Raw genomic sequence first — 22197 nt, 5'->3', positions numbered from 1 at the left:
CAGAATAGACCAGGGTTATTCAGTTCCGGCCCTCGAGGGCTGGTATCCAGCATGTTTTAGTTTTAACCGTGCTTCAACACACCTGATTTCAATCAGCAGGTGATTAACAGGCTTCTGCAGAGCCTGATGAGCTGCTGCACAGGTGACTAACCACTAAATCTAGTGGGTTGGACCAGAAAAACCACTAAAACGTGCTGGACACCGGCCCTCGAGTCCCGAACTCGAATAGCCGTGGAATAGACCCATCTACAACAAAAATGGAATTTTTTATGTCCAGAAGCATCAAATAAAACTGTTTGTCCTCAACAAGTCTTACATCTAATCCAACATCATTTGAAACTTTGAAATTACTTTGAGGTATGTCTGTTTTTTGCAAATGTTTAAAGGGGCATTATGGAAGTTTGACAGCCAAAACATGTATAGAAATAATAAATTTCTTCTTAATACATTCTCCTGCAATGCCCTGGTCCTGTAGAATGAGCCCTGGCATTTTTACTGTGATTGCCTATTTTTCTGTAAGGTCACAGAAAAAGAGAGCTGCTCGGGTCGAGCAGGCTGCTTCGTGCACGTTCACGCTCAGGCATAGCCCTCCGAACCGTTCTTTGAACGTTGTTTCGGCTGTCATCAAGTATATAAATATTACAGATACAGAAAATGTCGCTGGCGCTTAGCTCGCCTAGTAAGAGTTCGGGCTTTCGTGCGGAAGACCCGGGTTTGACTCTGGATGTGAACATGGTTGATTTAGAGTTTCTTTTTTACATTAATGGTATATTTTTTTACAGTAAGATGCCCAAATTTTTATTTGAGACTCGCCAAACGGCATTGAATTCACAGATAAAAAAGATGTGGGTTCAACTTTCATTTTGGAACAATTTTTCAAGCAAGGGAAGGGAATGATCTGAGCATGCAGGAGGACTGACCCATCTTAAACCTTTGTTGGCTGTGCTGAAGAGAAAGGTACAGAACCAAATTATTTAATTAATTAGCTGCGCGTTCTCCTGTCCTCCGGGCCACACACACACACAAGGGACTATCTCAGCTGTTATTTTCATTAAGGAGTGTGCACGTACTACAGCATGCGCGACTCGTGCACGAGCCTCCTATTGAAGCTGTCGTTTCACTTTTGGCCTGAGGGGGCAATCGCGAGCATAAAAATTCAAAACTCCGTAAAGTCCCTTTAATTGTAACTTCCATTTAACTTAACTCCTATTAGCTTCAAACTTTTGTTCGGCATCTTGCCTGTTCCTAAAAGTGAATCGCTGCAATTCAGGTACCCTTAACATTAGATGAGAACACATTGAGATCTTTTGCCTCCGACTACGCAGCAGATGCTGGAATTTGACAGTTGTGTACGCATAATTTGCGATGCTCAAACGTAACACCCTGCTTCTCTAGAAACAGCTGGCTGGTAAACGTGTTATCTTAAATCTCACGTGCAACTTCTACAGTAGTAATCTCTAAAATGCATTATTTTTGGTTGGTCCTGTGCTTTATACAGCAGCAAATCTGATTATCAAATAGTGACAGAAATGTCATTACCTCCTGTTCATCAGCGTCGGTGCTGTAATGAAAAAAGGATTGAGGGCAGATTTGAAAGCATGATTTATGAGGTTTTTTTCCTCTTACAACCTGTCCAGTCACATACTGTATTTATTGCCAGCGCTATAGCAGACAGCCTGCAGCTTAAACTATTAAATGTGTTTTCTTGGGAAATACAGCTGTGTGGCGTATGATCCTTGAGATGTAGTCAAACAGTTAAATTATTGATTTGAAGGCAGATTTATCTTACAAAAAATCACCTGACAACATCACAGTATTTTATATTTTATTTTTTGTGCAACAACAGTATCATGCATCCTCTCTCAGTTCTTACCGCCACATATATTTTGAAGTCAGACAAACCCTGGAAAGATTTCACACCATGGACTTCTCTGATCGTCAGCCAAGCCACGACACAGGTAGTTCAAAGATCCATCATGTGTCCCCTGATGCCACCGTCCCCATTTCTGCACGAACAAGTGTCTGTTGACTTCAGCTATTTGAACATGGTTCTGTCAAGTGCTTGCATAGATTTGTTTTGGCTATTTTTGGCTGTTTGCATCATATTGTCAGTTGAATGGTGAAAAAAATGTTAATTTGCATTTAGGTTTGGGTTTAAACCACCATCGTGGTTCAGATGAACGTGCTCCTGCAGTTTGGACAAGTTTTTGAGTGTTTTTATTGTAAAATATTGACATTTTTGTGCATTTCTTGACACCTTATCATTGTTGGTCTTTCTTTTTTTGCTCTTCTTTTCATTTTCACACTTCTTTAATTAAATCTGTCTCTCTGTCATCATCAGATTGGATGCACAGATGAGCTATTAGACTAATCCTCAGTTTGTGAACAAGATGGAGTTTCCAGAGGAAACATGGTTTATAAATGTGGAAAGAGGTAAATGCTAGCTTTTTGAGAAACTTAACAGACCAGCACAGTTGGGAGGCTGCAGGTCTTGTTTATTGCAAAGACAGTCTACCCTCAGCTGTCAGAGAGAAGGCTTGAGTTTGACCTCTGAAGCAAAGAAGGAGGCTCCTAAAATATTATGTGCAAGTGTTTCTTATTTTATTAAATCTGTGCAGCGGAGTCATGGTTTGCACATGGACGATAAAGATTTTTATCAGCTCAGAGTTCAATAGAACCAAACTTCAGCTTTACTTTGACGTTACTGTGGACTAACAGTGTCACATTCTGATTGCAGGTCTGTTCAGAAAAGATAAAGCTGAAGCTCACAGTTTAAGGCGACAAAATGTTCTTTCTTCTGTTTCAAAGCTCAGGATTTTATGTGACGCGTCTTTTGCTTCTGCACTTGAAGCAGCTGTGTGATTCTGATAGTAGCTCTTTAAATGGCTGCCTTTATTCCTGAGGTAGGTTTCTGTCTCTGATGTGGAAAGCAAGTCGTACAAATGGTTTGTCTGCTCTTTGAAGTTGAGAACCGCTCCTATCGTTGAACTCTTGTGAACAGTTCATGCGCATATTTCTGTCTCATCTGGCTTCATGACGCTTGCTTAATATCATAACGTCATACAGAAAGTGCTAAGGATAAATTTAACATGAGCAGATGCCCGTCAGAGTAGAGTGTGAGTTTGGTCCAGTTCAGCCTTGTCCAGTTGTTTGTTTCCCATCCTCTCTTAATTCACTTCCGTGCTTTTATTGTGCTCCAGTCCCCGTGCTTCTCCTTTAAACAGCAAGGGTGTTTGTCCAATAAACTACTGGTGACATTTATTTGCACTGTATTACTTGTGGCACACGTGCACCCACTGAGAACAGAATGTTTGAATAAAAAAACGTCTTCAGAAGCTGATTATTAGTATTTTTAACTCACACTCTCCTCTCGTCGTCCTTCTGCAGATGAAGCTGTGGAACAAGTACAAGGTGACCAGCATCCCTTCGCTGGTGTTTGTGGACGCAGCTACGGGAAAGATCGTGTGTCGAAATGGTCTTCTGGTGGTCAGAGATGACCCCAAAGGTGAGGTCAAGACACATAAACACTTAAAGCCACCTACATTCAACAATTGTCTTGTAATAGGTACATAATAAATCAATATGTTGCAATAAACACAAGCAGGTAGGACATGTTGTTAAAGATGCTCCGAACAAGTTCAAGTTATTTGTTGGTTTTTTTATAAAAATCACTTTAGTAAGAACAGCATATGGTAAAAGGAGAGAAGAAAGCAGAGAAACGTAAATGTTTAAGAGCTAAAAGAAACTAATGGTGAATTAGGATGAATATGAGGGGGAAAATAGTTTTCGCACATTAATTGGGATTGTGAACAGCTGCGTATCCACTATAAGGAGTTCTGGGAAGTTACTCGAAGGGTAGAAGGTGACAGGGAATATGCATTGGCTTGGGCATTTCTCAGCTGTTTTGTTTTCCATTCTAAATTGTCCCTTTCAGGACTTTGCTAAGACGTCAGTAAAGTCGAGTGACCCCCAAATTCCACTACCTCCGCTCCGGCACGAACTCCGGAGCAAAATCGGTCCCGTTGTAGTCAATCAGAGCAATTCCACTACTGCGGCCGTGCTCCGGCAGTGCAGCGCAGTGCGCCGCCCTCTGTTCCGGCGTCCGGCAAAAATAGAATCGATCCTATTTTTGCCGGACGCCGGAGCACCTCCGCAGTCAATGGACAGGAATCACAACCGCCCAACAGGAAAAGGAGCGAGCACAACTTCCGTTATTTCACAATAAATCGATAAACAAAAAGCGTTTTTTGTTTCATATGTACAGGTTTAACAACTTTTAACAACTATCAATGGCGGCTGAAGATTAAATGCATGAAAGTAAGCCATAAATACAGTTTCTACTATCAAAGTAGTCACACTTTGTTGATCCAAACATTGCTGATCTCTCTACACAAATGATGGGCAGATTAAACAGCTCATTTCGATGCTTCTCCCACACAGCGGGTGTTTGGATATAACTTCCGCGTTTATTGCTCGGACTGTATCGCAAGATCTCGAAAATCCCGCGCATGCTTGTTTGCCCACCTCAGGTCTCCGCACCGGAGCGGAGCCGTTGTAGAGCGGGTACTAGTGAAAATTGAGTTCGGAAGCGAGCGGCTGCGGAAGTCGGGGGCGGACCGGAGCGGAGGTAGTGGAATTAGGGGGTTAGTGGCGTCACTGATCAGCACCAAAAGCTGTCCACGGACATTAATGATAATAAAAAAATTTATTATGTCAAAGTGTCCCATAATTTAATCCATTCAGTGGACAGGGAGTTGCATTCAATGACCACAAGTAGCGTCGTTTTTTTATGGTGCTTTGTAGGAGACCACAGTACGGCATAAATGGTGGCATTGTGAAGAGATTTCCGCTGCATTTTTGGGCATTGGAAGTAGGGCTGGGCAATATGGCCTAAAATCAATATCACGATATAACGAGAATTTCTCCTCAATAACAATAAATGGACGATAACTACAGGTATGTACAGAAACAAAAGTTGTCCACTAGATGGGGCTGTCACGTTTTTAAATGACTCAAGGTGGTACAGCTTCTTAAAGGGACATGAATGTTGCCAATCTACGCACATCTTTTCTTTTTTTTTATTATCAAATTTATTGTGAATAATTATCACGATAAGAGTCAGAAATTTCGATGATAGCGATACATTTTCAATTTATTGCCCAGTGACACGCTGAGGGTTGGAGGAGTAGGACCCAAAGCGCAGATACCCAGAATGACACGAGGCAGGAGAGGACGTAAAATTAAACATCTTTATTAAGATGGTGAGTCCAAAAGAAAACCTAGAGAGGCACGAAAGCCAAAAAATTCTAGTAGGGAAGAGCCAATGAAAACCTAGTGGGGCACGGAGCCAAAAAACCTGGAGACCTAGAAATCTAGAAGGAGGGGGGGACAAAACAACGCCGACACAAACAATGAACCAACAACACCGAGAGAAACAGACAGGGTTATATACACAGAGGGGAGCAATCAGGGAAACAGGTAGCAGGTGTGTGGAGAGTGTGAGCTGAAGGGATCAGGAGAGATTAATTAGCTAAATGGGAAAGGAACACATTGTTACAGGAAAAGACTGACTGGAAAAAATAACTATACAGAGAACTAAAGATAAGAGAATTAATAAACCTGAAAACTAGACACCAGAAAAAACACTAAATCTTCTGCTTGGGGAACTAAAGAGACAGGGACGAAAGAGAGGGGATCTATGGGGAGACCAGACAAACTTGGGTGGGATAACTAAGTATAAAGTGACCAGGGGGAAACATGAGGGAAACCTGGAAGGGGCTGGGGACCACAAGGAGCACAGGACCTGAGGGGACACCTGGAGGGAGAACAGGAGGGGGCTGCAGACAAGGAGACACATGAGGAACACAAGGAGACACATAAGGGGATCCTAGAGGGGGATGGAGAACACAAGGAGACACATGAGGAGGGATGCAGACAAGGAGACACATGAGGAACACAAGGAGACACATAAGGGGATCCTAGAGGGGGATGGAAAACACAAGGAGACACATGAGGGAGACGCAGAACGCAGACCATGACACCCGGCCCTAATTGGAAGTTTAGAAAAGGTGATTCCATTTTTTTTCCATTCTGCTTTACCTGCAACTTCCAATTTTACAACATCTGGTTGTTTGGCGACATATGCTGAAATAATTTCTTCTGACTTACAACCAATCAGCATGAGTTAATCACTGCCCAGTGACTCTGTTGTGTCTCCTCTGAGTAGAAACCTCAGTTCAGTTACCCAGATGGTTCCTGAAAGGGGCCAAAAATTGGTACTTTTGAGCTAGCTCTTTGCAATGGAGACAAAGGTCTGGTAAAATTACTCGGATGGTCCTGTAGCGGACATGCTTGGTGACTGTCAGGTTATCTGGACAGCGTTACAGAGTTTTTGTGTTCATTAGACATTATGTTGACTATAAAAGTCAACCTGTTGAAGAAGGACATCCTATTTTTTTTCTGTAAAGTTCTCCTAAAATCCTCCCAAATGTTCATGGGATATTTGCTAACAAGCACACACATCGCACACACGTGTGAGTGCATTTGTTAATAATAGTCCACATTTCTGAGCTGGATGATAATTAGGTGTTTACTGCAGTCTAAAGCAAAAAAATGTGTTTGAAAATTATGAGTAGGGACATTTTAGAGATCTGTGATTGTGTAACTGAGATATAAAACAAATATGTATTTATTGTTGTATACAACTGGTCTCAAATTCAGCATGCATTCCAGATTATCCTGTCAGATACCATGAAACCCTTGTGGAAGACTCCACAATGGAAAACCTTGTGGAAAATGTGACGCAAATTAGGAATTTTTCTTTGCACGTTCCCACTGGTTGCGTAAACTTAACCCTGGGATGATGTAATGTTTTAAAATATCTTTTCTAGCCTGTTGTGTCTGGTTTTCTAATAAGGTTTTATGGTGCTTTTTTGGAAGGGAACAGAAGATTATTCTAACAGGATACCACAGACAGTGGAACAAACTGTCAGCAAGATCGAGAACATTATTGTGGCCTTTAGCCACATGAATCTGAGATTTTCATCTGCCTCTCATTTTTTATTTTCCAGAAGACCGAAGCTTCAGTTGGATCCTGAATAGACATCGTTGTCTAAAATCTAAACTTGATTTCTATTGTTTCGTTTTTTTTTTTTAATGCAACTTGATTTTTTATTTTTCATCATCATTTTTAAGTTGGTGGAGATTGTGGCCTTTTGAGTTTGGCCAAAAACAATTTTCTTCTCTTGTTTGCATTGATGCTGCTTTAATCACTGTTCTCTGTGATTATTACAGCCTGTCTTTGCTCAGCCCTCATGTACCAAACCTATAATTTAAGCATTTTGAAGTGGCAAGGGAGAATTAACAAGCGTGTGCTCACATTCCACTCATCTGCAGTGGCCATCCTCTGTGGCTGCAAAAAAAAAAAATCAAAAACTTTCTAAATGCCTCGTTTCAATGCCAGGTTCAGTCCGCTTGGGAAAGAAAAAGGTGTGATGTGTGAATGGAGAATGACGGCACTTAAAGCAGAGAAATGGTGAGGCGAGATGGATTTTGCATAAACGCTGTGACAGATTTTACCAGGTAGATGTTGCAGGAGAGGCAATAAACTTAAAAAATAGATTTATTCTTTATTTAATGTGATCATATCTTTTCCCATGTTTTCCTGTTTTTGACGGCAGTTCAAAAAAAATGTGAGAAATTAATCCATCTCCAGCAGTTGGGAGGAGCATGGCCAGTAGAAAGTTTGCCGTATTGAAACTAGGAAGGTTGGTCGAACAATTCGGATCGCTGAGCCTTTCACTCTTAATGAAAGGCCTGACTTGAGTGGCGGCAGACTAGCTTTCAGCGTAAAGATGGAGTGCACTTTTACAGTCAGGACAACAAAGGCATGGTGCACCAGTGCAGTGCAGACGTGTCCTTCCTGCCTAATGAAGCACTAGACGACCGTGCTCACATAAAGAGCCCATTATGATTGGCTATTCAAAGATTTATTTATTATTACCCTCCTTTTAGATTCAGCTGTAGTAAATGCAGCTCCAGAGCAGGATGGAAACAATGAAAACATCTTTAAAAGGAAATAAAGTGTGAAAGAAAATCGTTACTGGCAGCCCTCATCTGCTCAAAAGGCTTGGTGTTCAATGTTCAATAAATCGTTATTTTCCCCTGTTCATTGTGGGGTTTTCTCAGTAAAGTGTGGATAATATGAACACTAGTGGTATTTTATTTATCTGAACAGCTGAAGATTCCCAATAGTGACACATTTCTTATTTTGAGCCAGTTATTTGGAGCATGGCTTAAATTTTTCGTCATGGAGTGCTTGTGTGTTAGCCCGTTAACTACGTGGATATTAAGCCACTGGGCTTAATTATTGTTAAATATGAAACTAAATGTATAAAGTAACACTGAATAAGTGTTTTCAGCTTCTCCTTCTTACTGGGGAATTAAAACTGTCCTAAACAACCCTGCTGCAGCCTGATGTAGCTAGCACTAACAACAAGCTAATGCTAATTTGAGCCAGATGGTACTAAAATAAGCCAAAAAGTTAAAAGATCCAAACGTTTGGACAAGAATATTATTACTTAAGTTACAATTCCAGTAGCAACAAAGCCAGGTCACCATCACCCTGTGATTTTGTAGCCTCCTTTAGCTCCATCAAACTAGTGTAGATGTTCACTCTGGTTCTAGCTCTTTGCTTCTCCTCCAAAAACATTACTATCTTATTTTTCCTCCCATGCTCCGCCATGATGCCAACAAAAAGGCTAATTTCTTCTTTTTCTTCATCTTCTGTTTTTTATTGACTGTTATCTAAGTGACAAAGCTAACTGTTACCCTTTATTTTATCTACCAGTAGAGTAAATGGCTACTGCCATAAAGCAGGTACTAGAAACGTCCACTGGTGCACCTATCTGAGCCACAAAACTGTCAAGTGTGGTTTCTGGCCAACAGAGGGCTACAGAGTGTTGTTCAAGGATTGTAAATATACATTTAAATAAAATTTGGCAACAGTACTGGGCTGCCTGCGGATGTGCCTGACTCTGTCAATGAGCCTCAGGGCAGCTGTGGCTACATTATAGCTCATCACCATCAGTGTGTGAATCATTGGGTGTGAATGTGTGAATGATACACTGTAGTATAAAGCACTTTGGAGTCCTCTGACTTTGAAAGCCGCTTTACAATAACAGGTCATTTATTATTATCATTTATCATTAAATCAGGCCTACTAAAGAGGTATGTCAGCCTATGCCAGAATGTAAAAAAAATGGTAAATATTGGCCCAGTATATGGGTTGGGTGATATATCGGCGTATCCCTATCCCAAAGCACTCCGAGGCCTCATAGTACTTTGAGCTGCAGTTGGAGCATCCCAAACTGCAGATGAATCACGATAAGGAACTGCTGGCAGATCAGTCAGCCCACATAAAGTACGGGAGTTTGGATTTAGCTCTTCCAACCATGTGTAAGGTCTCTCTCACAGCGTTATTCCTCTCCTATTGCATCCATTACAAATTACATGCATGTGGCCAATTATGTAAACTAGGTTATGACGTAATTTTTCAATTTATGCCCTAGTTTTAGGACCGCCAATAACTACGTACTTCACTAAGGGGTCAGAAACATTGATTTAACATCATCTGGTGGTCGACATATTATTCAATGGATATTTACATGCATTAATTAGTTGCAGAAAGAAAGAAAGAAAGAAAGAAAGAAAGAAAGAAAGAAAGAAAGAAAGAAAGAAAGAAAGAAAGAAAGAAAGAAAGAAAGAAAGAAAGAAAGAAAGAAAGAAAGAAAGAGAGAGAGAGAGAGAGAAAGAAAGAGAGAGAGAAAGAGAGAGAGAAAGAGAGGAAGAAAGAGAGGAAGAGAGGAAGAAAGAGAGGAAGAAAGAGAGAAAGAAAGAGAGGAAGAAAGAGATCTTTTATATAGCGCCTCTCAAGATAAAAATCACGAGGCACTTCACAAAAACAAGAAATTTAAAATATAAAAAAGTTGTTTTTTATGATGAAAATGTTTAAAATGAGAAAAAAAATTGTGATAAACAAATGTAAGGAAAGGGAGAGAGATAATGAATAGGAAAGAGGGAAATCGATGGATCCCGGGAAAGGCGGAATAGGTAGAAAGAGCAGAATAAGGAGAGGGTGCACCTCTGGTTCAGCATGAAACACTACAGGTAGGATAATTTGAATATTTCTTTGAGATAAATATAAATGTAATAGTTTATTAAAGTGTTTTAGCAACTTGTATAAAATATTAAGAGGGACATTTTGAGTTTGCAGGCTAAATATTTGGTCTTGATTAGCTTTTAGCTCAGCAGTCACCGTTTCCCCCTTTGTATTGCCCCACCCTTTCACCCCCACATTTTTGGTCCTCTCTTAGGCCTGGAGTTCCCCTGGGGGCCGAAGCCGTTCGCAGAGGTGGTGGCAGGGCCTCTGCTCAGGAACAACAGGCAGACAACAGACCCCAGCTCTCTGGAAGGGCACTACGTGGGAGTGTATTTCTCAGCACACTGGGTGAGTGCCTACAGAAGACAAAGAGAATTCCTTTTTCGCCTCCCAGTTCTAGGATTTTTATTTAAACAGTAGCAGATCTAGCAGGATAGAGGAGCAGGAGTGTGAAGGGGACTCCATTGTGTTTGTTTACATCACCAGTAGTTAACTATTTCCACCGCTCCTAAATCAGTCACCACACCCCAGTGGCACTGAGCTCTGTCTGCATATTTGCTGGACCCGCTGATAACCCATGAAGGTCATGGCACAGTGGTGATTCACTAAATCATCAACCGACTGTTACTGATGAGATGCAGCACAGGCCTCCGAGGCCAAGTGAGCAGCAGAACAGCTGCCAGAGCCTTAGACACTGACTGTTCGGAGTGTTGACGCCTGAACGAGTTGGCTCAAACCCGAAAAAAATCCGAAAAAGGACTCCTCATTGAAGCACTTAAAAGAGTTTATTTGCAGTGGTTTTCAATCATGTTCCTCCTAGCTATTCTTCCAGACTGATCTGCTATTAAAGGGATTTTGTAAAACAGAAGATTACAGCACCTCGTTATGTATTTTTTCTGGGGAGCTGAAAAGGTTTGCGGCAGAAAAACCATCCAAACTCATTTCTACTCACAGCTAGAGTGTTGATTCGTTTTCAAAGGCCTCATTATGATCAGACTTTAGCCACTTCAGTAACGAGTTGGAAAATAAAGAAAACTACCTTTGAAAGGCTTGATAACACAACTGCAACAGACAGAGCAGTGAGTATGAAACACGACGTGAAGTATTTAATTAGAGGTGGACCGATCAAAGCTCTGTGCTTTATACCATCATCTCCTTTGTGTTCATGGATCAGTCACAGCACGGAACGTGTCGCGTCCTTTTAGCAAGCTACAACATTAAGTAGTGGCTGCATCTAATTAAAATTTTGTCATTAAACCTCCATCTTTTGTAGAAAAAGTGCAAAGCAGCTGTGAATTCTACATTTATGCCAACAGACAATCTGTTTACAAGAGATTCATCAATTCTGGTCCTGAGGGTCAATTCAAATATGCCATGCTACGCTATGCAAGAGTACGTTATTATTTTATCGTGCTGATTTAGATTTTTTCTGTTCAAGGACTGTGGATGAAAAATATCTGTTGGGATAACTTTGGTGTAATTGCAGAAATGCTATTATTTAGAGGTATTGGGAAGAATCTGATGATATATCAATACAGGGGAGGCATATATTTTGATACCAAAAAACCAGATGACGTGTGCAACTTTTAAGTCTGAATTTAATTAGAAAAATCAGGCAAGACACATTCAGTAATCTCACTGATCTAATTGTTCCATCAGTAAAAACCGCTGCCACCTAGCAGCTGGAGTTTGAATTACACCACATCAAAAACACATAAAATGTTGCATGTAAATTCTCAATTTAAAAAATCAATACACTGCTCAGGGTCTCCCCCAGCGTTTTATGAGCCTGGCGGCCCACCAGGCTATGCGTCATGCCCCGCCCCCCTCCCCGACCCTACCGTGTCCGTTGACACGAACGGCGCAACGAAACTAGAGCCCTCAATCAGCTGATACTGGTGAGAAACCGCAGTGGAACGTGTGCAAACACCCCCCCACCACCCCCGCTCTCACGGAGGAGCGCTGCGAGACGTTTCTGGGGGAAACCCTGCTGCTTTTGCTTGTTTCTTCAGATAATTTCAGGTGATGCTAAAATAGCTTTTACCAAGTGTTTAGGGTTAAAAGGTATGAAACCTAAAGTGATTTTAATTCAACTAATTTTTAGTTCATATTTACTAATTAATCAATTAATCATCTAGCACATTTTATTACAGAATTATGTCAAATTAAAATAAAATTTACACCTGCAGTACTTCTATCATCCACTGGAGGGTTACACTTGTAGGGTTTAACAATAATGAGGCAGAAGAAATGAGCATACCAAACATAACACATTTGCTGATATTGAAATTTAAATTGTCCCAGTAGGACCAATTTAAAAACTTTACTTTTTGAAAACAAACAGATTTTAATTACTTTTCCAAGTTCTTGTTGTACTTTACCATATTTTAGTAACTAAGTAAAGAAGGACATAGAACATGGCAGAGAGTTAAATCTGGTCTGTTTTCCTCCTGGCTGCCATGACACTCTGATGTCATCCTAATGCCAGCCGTACTGCCACTCCCACTGCCTGGAAGCACTGGGAATTCCAAACACACTCAGGAGAACAAACATTTTCTTTTAATCCACAGTTTTGCATAGTGATTAGTGTTGGTTTTATTAAAGATGCATGAGAAAACAGTTACTTTGTGGGAAAAGTGTTTGATGACGACAAACATGGGTCACATGTCACGCAGTCGCTTATTTTCTCTTTTGTTTTTCTCTAATAGTGTCCACCATGCCGCAGTTTGACCCGGGTTCTGGTGGAGTCCTATCGAACAATCAAGGAATCGGGTCAGAAGTTTGAGATTGTGTTTGTAAGCGCTGACAGGTGGGATTCACTGAGACATGAAAGATCACTTTTATCAGTGTTTTGATCTAAACCAGCGCTTCACATCCTGTCCAGGTCAGAGGACTCCTTTAAGCAGTACTTCAGCGAGATGCCGTGGTTGGCAGTGCCATACTCAGATGAGGCTCGGAGGTCACGACTCAACAGACTCTTTGGAATCCAAGGTATTTCCGTCCTTTAATGCTTTAGATCCCTAATCCGAGACGGGTATTTAAATCATTGTCGGGTTTAGTTATATCACTTAAGTAGAATGCTGATACGAAAGCGGAGAGCTCGCAGTGCGGAGCAGCTCAGGACTTTTCCTGGAGCCTGAGGAATGTGGATTAGTTATCGAGTTAAGGGAAATGCAAACGTCTCCGCTTCAATGTTTCCCTCCCGTGTTTCCGAGGAGCGTGGATGAAGTTTGCCGGAGCTGCTTGTAGGTCAGTCCTAAGAAGAATGTCAGGAATGCAGTACATGATCCCCCCACCCCCCACCCCGTCCCTGTCTCTGCTGACCTCAATCCACATGTGAAGGCAGAAACGCACTGACTCATGTGTTGTTTTCTGGCTGACGGTGTCTGTTTCTCATGAGATTGGTCGTAAAACAAGTGTTTTAATCACAAAGGATAACCGACGTGAACTAAATGTTCCTTCCTGTAAAAAAAACACACATCTGAAGTCAAACGGACAGATCTGACAGGGTCACCAGAAAAGCTAAAATACCCAAACAGCAAATAAAGTCTCAGTGGGAGAGGGAAACGTCTGCATCGCCAAGAGATAATTGACGGAAATGACCCAAACTAACTCCCACTCTCTCGCCCATTTCCTCCCCTCCTCTGTTTGTCTTCCCTTCACGTCACTGTCCTTTTCGTCTTTGGCCCTCCAGGTATTCCCACGCTGATTCTGCTGGACGCAGAGGGTCACGTGATCACGCGGCAGGGCCGGGTGGAGGTGCTGAACGACCCGGAATGCCGGCTTTTCCCTTGGCACCCGCGGCCAGTGCTGGAGCTGAGCGAGTCCAACGCCGTGCAGCTCCACGAGGGGCCCTGCCTTGTCCTGTTTGTGGGTGAGTCGGCCAGGGTTTCCAGTATGCCGCGGCGCCACGGGAGGTTCCAACAAAACCAAGTGGCATTTACTGTATAGAGTATGCTGAATGTCAGACTGTGTGGAGAATGTGTGTGTGTGTGTGTGTGTGTGTGTGTGTGTGTGTGTGTGTGTGTGTGTGTGTGTGTGTGTGTGTGTGTGTGTGTGTGTGTGTGTGTGTGTGTGTGTGTGTGTGTGTGTGTGTGTGTGTGTGTGTGTGTGAATTATTTGATTTATATGCTAATGCAGAATGTGCAAAAAGTAGATTTCCTACCAGAATGGAAGCAGGACATGGATGCAGAGCGGCTTTTTTAACAATACAAAATTCAGAGAAGATGCGCAGTGATTACCCTTAAAGTGTGAGAGCCCTCTGGTGTCTCTCTAGGTGAAACAAAAACCGTAAGACGAGACAGAGACCATCTGTGTGCTTCTATTTCATCTCCTCATTCACCAGTCATCTCTCTTCCTTCACCTCTGCTTTCACTCATCTTTTTCATTCCTCTCACAGGAGTTCTTTTTCTTACTTTTAACACTATTCGTACTCTTTTTTTTCCCCTGATTTATTCAGACGCTGAGGAGGAAGGAGAACTCGACCCAGCTAAAGAACTGATTCAGCCAATAGCAGAGAAGCTCATGGCCAAATACAAAGCCAAGGAGGAGGAGATGCCACTGCTGTTCTTTGTCGCTGGAGAGGTGAGATGTTCGTGTTTATGAAGCTCTTTGAAGTGAAACTCTTTTGTATAAAACAGTTTCCATAGTTTTATTCTTGGCAGTTTCAGTACTTTCCAAAATGAGCCGTTTCAGGGCAATATCACTTTAGTAAACAGGCTAGGGCTGGCCTCACCCACCCATCCCCCACTCAGGCTGCTATAAGCTGAGGAGCAGCTCCAGCCTAGAGCACTCTCATGCACGTGAGAGGTGGTTCTATTTTCTAACTTCCTAATTTGTGACGTCACAAACAGGGACTTTTTGAAACTGCTTGTTTCCATCACATAAATTCTAAAGCTGAATACTGACAGAAAACTAATGGATGGACTTTGTTCACACTTGGAGTGATCATAGAGGTAGCTGGGACACACATGGCAGCACAAAAAGATGCAAAAGAGGAGTTTTGAATAATATGTCCCCTTCAGGTTACATTTATCATTTACAAATTAAACGCCCAGATTTTGAGCATCAACTGTACCTGTAGCTGTACCTGTGAACCACTCTTCAAATGTGTGATTTCTTCATCCCTTCACCTGTTTCCAAAGCGTCCCCCCAGTGTGGGACGAACCAGAGGGTTAGGGTTAGGACCAGCAGATTTAATGAGCAGGTTGGCTAACTCTCCTGAGTCCCCCTTCTGTTTGCCCTCCAGCTTCCCTTCTTCCTCGCTCTGGTAGGGCAGTGCTGGTTTCTCGTGTGACTTGCTAGCTCAGATTTCGGCCACGGGGATTGCACATGTGCTGTCACCCTGCCTGCTCCAATGTCAGCCTTAAAATGTCCCCCGGCACTCATAAATGCAGAAGGAGAAACGCTTGGGTTTGAGGAACAGAGCATAGCCAACATTTATTCGACTAAACACAAAGACATGTTGTTGCCTGTAAGTCACTCAGGTGCTTCTTGCGTCACCTCTTCAGTCTGTGTCGTCTTGTTTCTCCCGTGACACGAATGTTAAATCAAATATTTTTACATCATTGTAGCGCAGGTATTGCTTCCTGGCTGTGGCTCAACCGGTGATAAAATCTCCAGGTTTGATTTCCAAATTAGACGACTTCACCTCGGTGTGGGTTTGTCTCTCGGTTCGGTGCCAAGCCAGCTGCTGAGTCGTCTGTGTCCAGAAGACAGCAGCATGCTGGTCGTTGTCCCTCAGGGGGACACCAGGATCTGATTTAGTCTACTGATCTATAAATGGAAACAGAATTATTTTCTTTACTCTTTTCTACTAAATTTACATCTATTTTACACCTTCAGGTCTTTTTTTTTTCCAGCGTCAACGCTGTGTTTAAACACAGGGATGAGTCTGATGTTTTAACAACATTTTAGTGGGCTGCAGTGACATTTGAGTCCTGGTTCGATGTTCAGAGTTAGAGCAGAAATTGCAGTTCTGCTGTTATTCTAGCAAAAATACTAAAAGTGTAATCGATCTAGACTTTAAAGTGGCAGTGTGTAGTTTCCTGCCACTAGAGGGCAGTACATACATACATTTCAGGGTAGTTTTACACCATATCTTCCTGACTGTTGCCAGTTTAAAAAACATTACAGTAAATGTTACCTGTGGAGCAGAAAAAATGCAATCTTGGCATGACTCCTCAGACTTTGATGGTCCTTCAGGTAATACCATGAGAGAATGCAATGCCAATTGTAGTTTTCTGGCGCGGTACTTTCCGAACCTGCTCAGGGGCTTGCACCTGCCGATGACATCATCTTACTATGGCAATACCGCTCGGCCAAAATATATTGCATCTCTTTTTCAATTATTTTGTTTCACATATGTTTTGGAAATAGTTTTGTTATTAAATATGTGCTTCCTACTGCCTAAATGTTTTTGAACGTGGTGATGTAACTTACGTGAGTCGTATGTCCAGCCAGTCATCTAGTGTGACATCATCGACAGGCGCAGGACCCCAAGCTGACCAGAAGGAAACGTGACGTCCCCAAAAGACGCTGGACATTAAAGTGGCAGTGTGTAGTTTATGTACTTTAGACCCGATTTTTATAGTTATATGGTTAGAAGCCGTCAATTTTTTTCAACAGCTGGACAACATTTCATTCATTTTCAACAATGTTTCGATTGATATTTTCAGAGAATAAAGGTAAAAATTACTGATTGTCTATTTAATAAGGTCTCACATTTCTACATTTTAATATTTTTGGCTTTTATGGAAGTTTAAATTAAAAATTACAGTTTAACATTTTGATGGTATTAAAAATAATAATTTTTTGCACATTTGTTCCAGCATTATGAATTTTTCTTTAGCTTAAACATTAATACATAAACATCCAGATCAATTTTTGCCTTTTAAATATTATGCAAAACATATCTTCTGCATTCTTTTTTGCTGCCATGTGGGTCTCTATTGCCTCTATTAACACTCCAAATGTGAAAAAACTCCATCCATCTATTGGTTTTCTGTAATTGTTTGGTTTCAGGAATTATGTGTCTAAAACAAGCTGTTTCAAACAATTCCCATTTGTGATGTCACAAACGAGGAAATCAACATATAACCCCCTCTCACCTGGAGGAGAGCTGCTGTGGATGAGATTTTTTTACTTACTATTTTTTAAATGATCACTCACTATGAGTTTAACATGCAGACTGAATGTAAAAAAGGTCCTCTACCAGTATTTCCTGCATTAGCGTCTGATAGAAAATTGACAGAAAAACATTTGGTTCAGAAAAGTCTAACAGCTCTACTGTCACTTAACATTCATGGACTCACCCAACTTGACTTACAACGGGAAAGGCTGTTGTTGATTTAGTGTCCAGAACAGAGCAGAGAGCGTCTTGGCTAGTAGAAGTTAACCGTTAGCATTAGCAATTCCACAACTTGGCAGAACCCCTTCAGGCTTGTGTTATCTGCATCCACGTTGCAAAGCAAACAGTCCGTTGTATAGTTGTGTTGCTGTTAGCCTGTCGGAGGCAAGATGTCCAAATATCAGGAAATAAGACTCCTAAACCATCCACTTCCTCCTCTAGCTGAGTTCTACATTCTCAAACATGCACACTAGAGCTTTTTTCCCCAAGAGTACAACTTACAAGGCATTCATTCCTACTGGACACCACTACGAGTAAACCACACCTGTAAAAGCACTCTACCACATCTCCTCTCTTTTTGATGACAAACCTTAGCATATAACAACTCAGTTATCAATGTTTTAGTCATTTTTAAGCCGGTATTTCACTGGGCTGCAATTTGCAAGGGAGTTTCCAAATTGTCTCAAATCATTCCTCAAGGCTTCTCTGTTCCCCGCATGAGTCACAAAGTCTCGCCCTTTCTTGTGTGGGTAGAATTGTTATTCATACATTACCTGAGTTGTCTCTCCTTCCAAACTTGTCACCATTTAGTATCCATGACAAAAACAAATGTGAGAAACTTTGAGAGAAGTTTGCAATCAAATTGAGGATGAATTGCAAACATATGATGCATTTGGGTGTTATCTGTGACGTTTGCCCAAATATCATACTGAACAAGTTGTTGGCAGTTTGGACCTAAATACCAAATTCTTCATGACCTCAACTGAAAACTTACTCAACTCTCACTCCTTTAGTATGCTCAGTAATGTCATGAGCTCTTCATTTTATTATTTTAGCTTTAAAAATGATTTCATCTGTGATGCTTTCAGTCCTGTTCATAGAGGCTTGCGATCTGTGATTGTTCCCCGAGACGTGAAGACGGACTCTGCTTTGGCTCAGAGGTCAGAGGGGAGGGGTCCTTATCAGTGGAGCATTTAACCAGTTGGCCGTTGTCTGAAACGCTACAGGCAGTGATCAGAATAATCCTGACCGGGCCCAGCAGGTCCTACACGGTAAACACATGCTGAGCCTTATCACAACTGTGAGTGCGAGCTGCAAAAAGACCCTTTGTCTAGAGGGAGAAGGAGGGTGGGCTGTGGAATGGCCACACCTCACCAAAAGTGTTCACACGAGCAAGGAAGCCACACAAAAGAAGATGCATGACTTTCCATGGAGGCATGAAGGATGCAAGATTACAAATCGTATCTGAGAGGCTGGAAAAGGCCACAGTGGAAGATTGTGGAAATTTGTGGTGTCTTTGCACCGCTCACCCGGATGATCTATAATCTACGCTTCATGGAGCTGCAAGAGAGCCTGAAAGGGAAGGGTTGTATTTGTAGTGGGAGAATGAAGTTGTAACTTACCAGTAACCGTGTTGTTCTTAGTGGCAGCTTACATCTGTGAGTATTAGATGTTTGGTGATTTGCAGCTCGATAAAACCAGTTTCATTCAGAGTTTATAAGAAACCACAATCCAGCTCATCTCCTCCATCTGTTAGGAGTTTTCAAAGGTCACCAGCTTCATTTTGGCCTACAGATCCTTGTTAGGTAGCAGCACAGCCAAACTATTCCATATAAGATCTTTGATCTGATTGTGGGATTTGATCTGTTTAGGAAGAGTTTTTAAGGAAAGAAGGAGCAAATATCAAAACCAGAAATGCATCTAAAGTCTATTTATCATTGGCTTTTTATTCACTAAACTCAGAAAGGGACAAGAGGCACTGCTTCTCTGTCCAGTTTGTTGTTGCAGCGCCACCCTCTGGTATGTACTCGTAACTTCAGGACCAGTAACCTAATCTTTTCCATATGAAACTGGTGTTTAATCTAAGTCAGTTCGACTTCTGAGCCAGAAAATTTAGTCGAGGGAAATCAGGTCATGGGGATGGGAACGTGTCTGAACACTTGATTCTGTTTTTAGGACAACACGTGAACCATCAGGATACATTCATGCATTTCTCTCTTGTAAATTTCCCAGATTTTTAGTATGAGAGTAAAACCTGAAGAGCGCCTGCTTTTGCAGCTGAATCATGACACTCTGTGGTTAACGTCACATCACCGATGGCTACAGATGTAATCCTGACTTGTTGAAAGGGAGAAAGATGACATCAAGCTTTAGAGTAATAACAAAAAATGATATTGCAGCTATCTATTTTCTGCTTTAATATTTATGAGTCGGCTCCTCCTGCCAAACGCTCCAGAGCGAGATTTAAACCTGCACTGAGCGAGCTGCGAGATGTAAGGGGCTGGTGTCGGACCCCCACCTCATCTTTCAGCACAGCGGGACGTGTGAATAAGCAGAAACTGGGGGCTCTACAGGCACAGCGCCTAAAGGAAGACGAGTTTCACATTCTCTTTCAAGGAGTGTGCAGTAATAAAGATGGTGTCAGGCAGTTCAGGATTTTATGAGGTAATTGTATAATAGGTGCATTCAAATAAAGGGAACTGGTTTTCTGCAGCCTTAGCTGCAGAAAAAATCTTCAGAGGAAGATATCAAGTGTTTGACAGTGTGTTTGTAATTTAGACGCCATGCAGGATGGTTGATGAGAAGATATTATAACACACATACACATGCATGCACACACACCATTCCACATTCAGAGCAGCAAGGCATGCATGTTTGTCTTTGGCAGACATTAAAATTCAGGTTTGCAGCAAGGCTTTCTAGCCAGAAATAAATGTAAATCCTCTCCTCTGAAGCTCAACTCCACGATTGAACCCGTTGTGACCTTATACTTGGGCACTCTTTAAATGTTAATTTGTCATTTTAATCTGAAGCTTTCAAATAAAAGATTTCAAAAAGTAAATGCATTAAATAAACTAGATGAGCAATTTTTTTCTTTGATTGTTTTGGTAGAGTAAAAAAGGTCTTCCAGTGGCCCTCAGTAACATTCAGTTGAAATTTTAAATTTTGTGTATTTCAATCAACATCCTTTAAAGAAGGCGAGCCCAAAGTGTGACCCGTGGGGCATTTGCGGCCCTTTACGTGGTTTTATGCAGCCACTAATCTCAATAGGTCGAGTTTACAGTCGTGTTCTTTTGAAAGACAAGAACTCCATCTAAATAATAACATATGCATCTGATACGAACATCTGTTGTGACAGTTTCTTCGTAAAATTTCACACGACTGTGTTCCTCCTCAGGATGACATGAGCGACTCGCTGCGAGACTACACCAACCTCCCCGAAGCGGCTCCTCTGCTCACCATCCTTGACATGTCGGCTCGTGCCAAGTACGTCCGTGACGTGGAGGAGATCACGCCGGCTGTTGTGGAGCAGTTTGTCAACGACTTTCTGGCTGAAAAGCTCAAGCCGGAACCCATCTGAGGAGAGAAAAGCCCGCCGGACCTTAATGCGCGGGGCTCACCCTGACCCTGATCTGTTCACTCACCCCTCACCAGCCTCAGCCTCGTCTTCACCTCCCCCCTCCTGACTGTTAAAAACACAAAATCTCATTTTTACTGACGTTTTGTCTTTTGTTCCTTTTTCCATGGAGTCCTCTTTTTCTCCTGTGGTGCCTTTGCATTGACTTTAGTCCATACAGTAATATATGTGGAGTTCCCCCCCCCCCCCCCTTTTTTTATTTTTTAAATATTTTTACACAGTAGCACAACAGTGTTTCTGAATTCTAGAGAAAACCAGAAAATTACCCAGTGGACCTACTTGTTAAGGCTTTGCTTTGCTGTTTTGACTGCAAAATCAGTGTGACCTTTGGTTTATGGATGATGTTAAGAAAATAAAACATGCTCACAAGTCGTGCAGACAGTGGAAATCTCAGTTGGATGTAGCCGAAAACTCTTAAGAGGTGCACGCACAGTAAACAGCACATAGCTTGCTTGTAACTGACCAATGACTGATGTTTTAAATCTTGTTGTGAAAGTCATTTCTAGCCAGCTGTTAGTGACGATTCTCATCTCAGAATCATTTTGAGGATTTTCTGTGAAGGTCCCCTAATGAGGAAAAAAAAAATAGCCAGATTGTTTCTGGAGGCACAAAAAATGGTATTTTGAGAATTGTCGAATGTATGAATTGTTTTATTCTGTTACTTCAGCCACATTCAGTGCACAATAAAAAAAAATTCACTTGCAAGCTTGTTTTTTTTCCTGTCGAGTTTAATCAGAACCTGAATAATATCCATCCATTTTCAGCCACTTGTCCAGGGTCTGGTCGCAGGGGCAGCAGCCTAAGCTGAGAGGCACATGGTCCCTCCAGCATGTACTGGGTTTTCCCTTGGGTCTCCTCCCAGTTGGACATGGCCGGAACACCTGCCCAGGGAGGCTTCCAGGCCTCCTGACCAGACGCCCGAGCCACCTCAACTGGCTTCTCTCCACGTGGAGGAGCTACTCTCCAAGCTCCTCACCCTAAAAATTAAACACTATAAAGCTACATTTTGGAATTTCCTCACTTTCAGGAAATATGCATGATTTTTGGGGGAAATCTGTAAAAGTGATCGTCAATAGTCTTACCCTGTATGATATAATCTAGACAACATATCTTTTTTTGCTAAACCCCGCCCCCGTCTCGTAGAGCCCCATGCCATTTAAATTGAACACCGCTCAGCGATAGCCAATAGTGTTAGACACCTGCTATATATCGGTCAGTGGGCATGCGTGTTTTTTGGACACATCTAGATTGATGCAGAGTTGGTGATTTGTT

At 41.9% G+C, this 22197-nt stretch overlaps 1 protein-coding gene across 2 annotated transcripts in view; it reads left to right on the top strand.

The window, feature by feature from the left end:
* nxn (nucleoredoxin) overlaps positions 1-21601 on the top strand; it is a 77152-nt gene extending 55551 nt beyond the window's left edge. The window contains exons 2-8 of one of the 2 annotated variants that reach the window (XM_015951217.3): positions 3388-3505; positions 10374-10507; positions 12868-12968; positions 13044-13150; positions 13854-14033; positions 14619-14743; positions 20686-21601. In XM_015951217.3, coding sequence (XP_015806703.1) covers positions 3388-3505; positions 10374-10507; positions 12868-12968; positions 13044-13150; positions 13854-14033; positions 14619-14743; positions 20686-20868 — 948 coding nt within the window. In that variant the 3' untranslated portion in view covers positions 20869-21601. Of the gene's footprint in view, positions 1-3387; positions 3506-10373; positions 10508-12867; positions 12969-13043; positions 13151-13853; positions 14034-14558; positions 14744-20685 lie in introns of both variants that reach the window. The other variant, XM_070543563.1, reaches the window with a different exon arrangement.
* Positions 21602-22197: the final 596 nt, after the last annotated feature.

The sequence above is a fragment of the Nothobranchius furzeri genome, chromosome 13, assembly GCF_043380555.1.
Source record: "Nothobranchius furzeri strain GRZ-AD chromosome 13, NfurGRZ-RIMD1, whole genome shotgun sequence".
In the NCBI taxonomy this organism is placed as follows: Eukaryota; Metazoa; Chordata; class Actinopteri; order Cyprinodontiformes; family Nothobranchiidae; genus Nothobranchius; species Nothobranchius furzeri.
Note: the sequence above shows the minus strand (reverse complement) of the source record. Positions and strands in the feature narration are given on the sequence as shown.